We start from the raw sequence: 6,921 nt of genomic DNA on the forward strand, positions 1-6,921 counted from the left end.
TGTGAAGAACAAGCCTCCTTCATAAAGAGGTAGGCAGATTTTGATACAAATGCACACACAGAGTGCTAACAAGCATCAAAATTCAGTTCTTTTACACTATGCACACACACAAACTTACTGTGAAACAATTTACTTGCTTTTAACAGCAGCAAAAACTAAGCTATTACGGCCAACAATGTTCCTTACAGTTTAGAATAACTACATAAGAGCATTCTTTTCACCTCAAAATTATTTCTGTCGTCACTGTCCTGCTCAAATTTTAAGGCGACTTTTCTGATATTTGTTTGTATGTTCTAAATCTTCACAGAAACCGGGGGGGGGGGGGGGGGGGGAGGAGCAGTGAAGGCTCCATGTTTCAATAAAAAACTCAGTCTCCCTGGAAATGCTACATAACTCAGTTGGCATCATTCCCTAAGACAGTGGGGTTAAGAAAAGAACTATTCCACACTGTTTCATAAATTAACTATTATCACGGGCCTAGACATCTTGACAAGACAGAAAGGTCCACCCTGAACCTAAATGTGTCTGATCACTCAGTGTACTGTGGCTACAACTTCACTTTTGTATCATTCTATCTTATTAGCAAGCTACATTTCTAGGTCAACAGGTCTACTACCAAATATGGATATGAAAGTTTATTTTTAATAAGACAATGTTGCAAATTATGGTCAACCAACGTCTTTCCACCAATACTTCAAGCATAAAAAATGAGAATCTTTACAAAAATATACAGAGACACCACAAATTGGTAGCTGCCCATAACATTAAACAAACTGGACTCTTAAAAGAGTGGCTTCTCAACAGCATATCATTTTAATTATAACCATTGCCTGGTACAGGGAAAACTGACAAGTGTTTTTGTAAGCATCATTGCAACATTGTATTCCTGATCATTTAAGTAAACCAAACTATGAGTAAATGAATGATACATGCCTAAAAATATCATGGTTTATACTATCAGTGGCCACTGGACTTGGGACTAGTCCAAGACCTTGATCTAGATTTTGACCTAGACCTAGACTGTGATCTTGACTGAGATTTGGATCTAGGTGGTTCTTTTTTCCTTGATTCCTTTTCATATCTTGAGGCAGACTTATAATGTGTTTTGGAATCTGTTTTAGAAGTGCCTCTAGTTTTGGTGTGAGATGCAGACCTAGAACGTGATTTAGCCTTCATTTCTTTCTTGGGCTGGGACTTGGACCGTGATCTTGAATTGGATTTAGGTCTTGAAAAAGATCGATTTCGGTGTTTGAATCTATCATTGTCGGAATGGCTTCTGCTATGCCGTGGTCTTCCAGTCAGTCTACTGTTTCTAGGACTATAAGATCTTCTATAGTTGTAATCAAAGGAGCTATAAGATCTTCAAATCAAAGGAGCTATAAGATCAAAGGACTATAAGATCTTCTATAGTTGTAACAAATCATCTTGATCTCCTTCTTTCATAACTTCGGCTTCTAGAACGTCTATATCTGTCATAATCATCATAGCGTGAAGAACTGTACATATTTCTCCCCTCCTTGGCTTTCATCTGATTTGGAGTTTTCCGATCCCCCTGTGCAAACTGTATTTCAATTTGGCGACCACAAATCCATTTTCTGTCCAAATTATGTAAAGCATTTTCCGCATCATGAATATCTTTCAATTGAACATATGCAAATCCTCTTGGACGGTGAGTGTAGAAATCAAATGGAACATACACATCAACTATAGGGCCATAACGACCAAATTCACGTCGTAAATCTTCAGACCTGGTATCGTTGGCCACGTTCCTTACAAATAGAGACGTGTTGGGGGGACGCAAGTAGTGGGATATGTCTTGGCAGGGGCACTAACGGGCTCACCAAACCATCTGTGGCTCCAGAGGCAAATCCTCGGACACACACTCGGGAGAGTTTTGTGGGGTTTTTTTTTTTCCTCACCTGAGGATATTTCTCCACTTTTTGTTCAGATAGAGTGGGAGGGAGAGAGAGGAAGAGAGAGAGAGAGAGAGAGAGAGAGAGAGAGAGAAACATTGGTGTGAAAGGGACACACCGAGTGGCTGCCACCCACACGACCAACCAGGGCCGGGGACAAACTGCAACCGAGGCACGTGCCCTTAGCGGGAACCGAACCCAAATCTCTCTGGACCGCAGGCCGACGCTCTAACCGCTGAGCCAAACCAGCCAGGGCTGGGAGAGTTTTTTGATATTAAAAAGTACTCAAATGCAAACCAAAACCACAATGTGGAATAACAGAAACTCTCATTCATTGCTGGGGGAACACAATGGTACAGGCACTTTGCAAAACAGTCTGGAAATTTCTTACAAAACTAAACATACTGTCACCATGTGATCCAGGAACTGCGCTCTTTGGGAGCAGCTAAGATGCACGCCCTTCAATAGGTGAATAGATTAGTAAATTATGGTACATACAAATAATGGAGTATTATTCAGCACTAAAAAGAAATGAGCTATCAAACCATAAAAAGACATGAAGAAAACTTAAATGCATATTATTAAATCAAGCTGAAAAGGCTACATACTATACAATTCCAACTACATGACATTCTGGAAAAGTAAAAACTATGGAGACAGTAAAAGATCAGTGATTGCCTGGGGTTGGTTTGAGTGGGGAGGGCTGAATAGGTGGAGCAGAGAGGATTTTTATAACAGTAGAACTACCCTGTATGATACTATAATGATGGATACACATCATTTTTCACTTGTCAAAACCTGTGGAATGTACAGCGCCAAGAGTGAACCGTAATGTGAACCATAGACTTTGAGTGATAGGTTCATGGATTGTAAAAAGTGTACTACTCTGGTTGGGGATGTTGATAGTGAGGGAGGCTATGCATCCAAGGGCGAGGAGTAGGGGGTATATGGGAAATCTATACATTCTGCTCAGTTTTGCTGGGAACCTAAAATTACTTTAAAAAATAAAATCTAGCCCTGGCCTGTTTGGCTTAGCAGTTAGAGTGTCGGCCCACGGACCAGAGAGTCCCAGGTTCGGTTCCCGCTAAGGGCATGTACCTCGGTTGCAGTTTGTCCTCAGCCCTGGGTGGGGTTGTGTTGGTGGCAACCAGTCATCGTGTCTCTCTCATGTTGATGTTCCTCTCTCTCTCTCTCTCATGTTGATGTTCCTCTCTCTCTCTCATGTTGATGTTCCTCTCTCTCTCTCATGTTGATGTTCCTCTCTCTCTCTCTCTCTCTCTCTCTCATGTTGATGTTCCTCTCTCTCTCTCCTCTCCTCTCTCTCTCTCTCTCTCTCTCATGTTGATGTTCCTCTCTCTCTCTCTCTCATGTTGATGTTCCTCTCTCTCTCTCATGTTGATGTTCCTCTCTCTCTCTCTCTCTCTCTCTCATGTTGATGTTCCTCTCTCTCTCTCTCTCATGTTGATGTTCCTCTCTCTCATGTTGATGTTCCTCTCTCTCTCTCTATCTCTCTCATGTTGATGTTCCTCTCTCTCTCTCTCCTCTCTCATGTTGATGTTCCTCTCTCTCTCTCTCTCTCTCATGTTGATGTTCCTCTCTCTCTCTCTCTCTCTCTCTCTCATGTTGATGTTCCTCTCTCTCTCTCATGTTGATGTTCCTCTCTCTCTCTCTCTCTCTCTCTCTCTCTCTCTCTCATGTTGATGTTCCTCTCTCTCTCTCTATCTCTCTCATGTTGATGTTCCTCTCTCTCTCTCTCTCTCTCTCTCTCTCTCATGTTGATGTTCCTCTCTCTCTCTCTCTTTCTCTTTCTCTCTGTTTCCCCCTCTCTCCCTCCTGCTCTATCTGAAGATAAATGCAAAAATGTCCTCAGGTAAGGATAAGAAAATAAAATAAAAACTAAACTAAAATAAAATCTATTTAATTTTTAAAAACCACCTCACATCCATTAGGATGTCTACTATTTAAAAACACAACAACACATAAAATAACAAGTGTTGTTAAGGATGTGGAGAAATTGGAGCCCTTGTGCACATTGGTAGGAATGTATAATGGTGTAGTAGATGTGGAAAACAGTATGTGTGTTCCCCAAAACATTAAAAATAAAATTGCCACAGGATTTAGCAATTGCACTTTAGAATATGTGCCTAAAAGAATTGAAATTAGGGTCTCGAAGAGATATTTGTACACCCATGCTTACTGCAGCATTATTCACAACAACCAAGAGGTATACATAACCCAGTGTCCCTAAATGGATGAATGGATAAACAAAATGTGGACACACACATGCACACACACACACACACACACACATACACATGAATACTATTCAGGCTTAAAAAGAAAATAAATTCTGAAATATACTACAACATGAATGAATCATGAGGACATTATGCTAAGTAAAATAAGCCAGTCTCAAAAAGACTTTTATGAAGGATTGAAAGAAGTCAAATGCATAAAGATGGAAAGTAGAATGATATTGGCTAGGGGCTAGGAAGAGGAGGGAAGTGGTAATATTGTTCAATGGATACAGAGTATCTATTTTTTAATGCATTGGGTATTAGAATTTTATTTTTAAATGTATTATGATGACATTGGTTAATAAGATTATATAGGTTTCAAATGTACAAGTCCATGATACAGCATCTGTATATTGTATTGTTTGCCCACCAGAGTATCAATTTTTTAAGATAAAAAGTTCTGTATATTGCACAACAAAGTGAATATACTCAGCACTACTAAACTGTATACTTACAATGGTTAAGATAATAAATTTTACGTGTATTTTACCACAATTAAAAAAGAAGTGTTCAACCCTGGCTGGTTTGGCTCAGCTGTTAGAGTGTCAGCCTGTGGACCAGGGAGTCCCGGGTTCAATTCCAGCCAAGGGGACAAACTGCAACTGAGGTATGTCCCCAGCCCGGGTTGGGGTGGTGTGGGTGGCAGCCAGTCGATGTGTCTCTCTCACGTGGATGTTTCTCTCTCTCTCTCCCCCTCCCACTCTGTCTAAAGCTAAATGTAAAAATATCCTCGGGTGAAGATTTTTTTTAAAAGTGTTCAGTTTTCTTAAGGATGTTATGAAACAGACACTAAAATGGAAAGACATTTGATTAAACTTTAATAAGGCAAATGCTACCAGACAAAATAAAAAAGCAACTGTTAAACTGGTGGAGGGGGCAGAGGGGAGAAGACCTACAACCCTGTAACAGGCCAAAGGCTAATAGTATCACTGATGTAAAATACCAAAATGCTTATTACTCTGGAAGGAATGGGTGAACAATCTAAGGGAAAAATGAACCAGCCACTCTACTCTCAGGGAAAGACCAAATAAAATATAAGTTCATAAAAGCCAAGCATGTTCATCCTAATGAGTTACCAAATAACTTAAAATTTTAATTTTAAAATAAGAAGATGCTAAATGTCTCCTTTCAGATTAGGAAAGATTGAAAAGATGGATAATTGCCATCATTGCACATGGTTCTTTCGGGCACAAGGAGAGCCAGCTGAGCACAGTGGCTCAGTTGTCACCTATTTTCATATTTCTCTTTTTAAAAATCTGTTGCGTGTATTACTTTTATTATCAGGAAAAATGTTAAACAATTCTTAGGTGATGAGTCATAAAAATTAACATGTTTCCAAATATAATCAACAAATGTACTGGACAGAAAACATTGTGCTCAGTGTCTGAAGCGTGTGAAGAAGGAGATGGTCTCAGACCATCTGTACTGGCAGGACTGGAACCTCACGCAACCTTTTTGGAGGACAATTAGGCAGTTACTATTTCAAACGTTCTTGCTTTAACAAACCATTTCACTTTAATTTACCATAGAGATATACTCACACATACACAAAGGCACATGTAAAATTTCATTCATTGTAGCAATGTTTGCATAAGTAAAAAATTAGAAGTGACCTAAGAGTCCATGAAAAGGATGTTGGTTAAATAATTTATGGTATATCCCTATTATAGAAAACTATGATAGGGTTTTAAAAATTATATAAACTGACTTGGAAAGACATCCAAGAGTATTATTAAGAGAACATGGCAAGTTTCAGAACAGTTGTAAAAACATATGTTATAACATAATCCCATTTTATAAAGTAATATACATATATTACGTAGAAAGTAATGTCAAAATGATAGAAAAAATCGGAAAGAATGCCCATCGTACTGTTAACGGCAGCCATCTCGGACTCAGGTCTGTGTGAGGTAGCAAAGGTTTGCTTTCTAAAATAACTATTTCTGTGTTCTTTGAATTTTTTGCATTGATATTTAAAACCAGGAAATAAAAACACAAAGAAAGAAATGTTAAGGGTGAGTTATATTTTTCGTCCTAGAAATAAAAAAAAGAGAGAGAGAGCACGCTGGCACCTGGCTTAGCCTGCCGCTTCCCCACCGCCCTCTCCCCATCAAAGACAAGGAGGACTCCCCTCCCTAAGCCCCCTAAGGTTTCCGCTTATTCCGACAGCCTTCCTTTCTGATCGCTGAGCTCTGTGGACCCTGAATCACAACCATTCCCCTTTGATTACAGGCCCTTTATTGTTTATCAGCTGATTGTACCAACCAAGGTGTGAATGTCCTTCTGGCCCCAGACCTGAATGGTTACAAGGGAGTGGAGCCAACCCTGGCACAGTGAAGGGAAACACCCCTCTAGGTCCCGGATCAGGGCAAGGGAGACTGGCACCCTGTCCCCACCCAAGGAGGGAGATGTGGGGGGAGGAAGAGCTCATGATCAGGGCACTGGCTCTTAGTGGCCTCCGCCAGTCGCCAGTCAGGCCAGATAGCACTCTGTCCCTGCTGGACAGCTCCACCTCAGCAGCTGCTTAGCCGCAACCACGTGAGGGCTTTCCCAAAGACCTGCCAGGCTGAGGGAAGCTTCCCCCGAGGCAGTGGTCAAAGATGAGGAAGAACACATCATGAAGCTACAGTGCCCTTCTCTGAGGGAACAAGCACCGGCCCTCATGTAGAGCCTTCCCTGATCCTTCCTCTGGGCTCTCTCAGCAGCGGGCA

The 6,921-nt window shown here is 40.8% G+C and overlaps 1 protein-coding gene across 1 annotated transcript; it reads right to left on the reverse strand.

Moving 5' to 3' along the window:
• Positions 1 to 906: 906 nt before the first annotated feature.
• Positions 907 to 6,098, reverse strand: LOC118630554 (serine/arginine-rich splicing factor 10-like). Its single transcript, XM_036262421.1, has 3 exons — positions 6,083 to 6,098; positions 1,422 to 1,815; positions 907 to 1,354 (listed from the first exon to the last, which is right to left on the reverse strand). Exons 1-3 carry the CDS (start codon positions 6,096 to 6,098, stop codon positions 958 to 960), a joined length of 807 nt encoding a protein of 268 aa, XP_036118314.1. The 3' UTR covers positions 907 to 957.
• Positions 6,099 to 6,921: the final 823 nt, after the last annotated feature.

This window comes from Molossus molossus, unplaced genomic scaffold (assembly GCF_014108415.1).
Source record: "Molossus molossus isolate mMolMol1 unplaced genomic scaffold, mMolMol1.p scaffold_m16_p_15, whole genome shotgun sequence".
Lineage (NCBI taxonomy): Eukaryota > Metazoa > Chordata > Mammalia > Chiroptera > Molossidae > Molossus > Molossus molossus.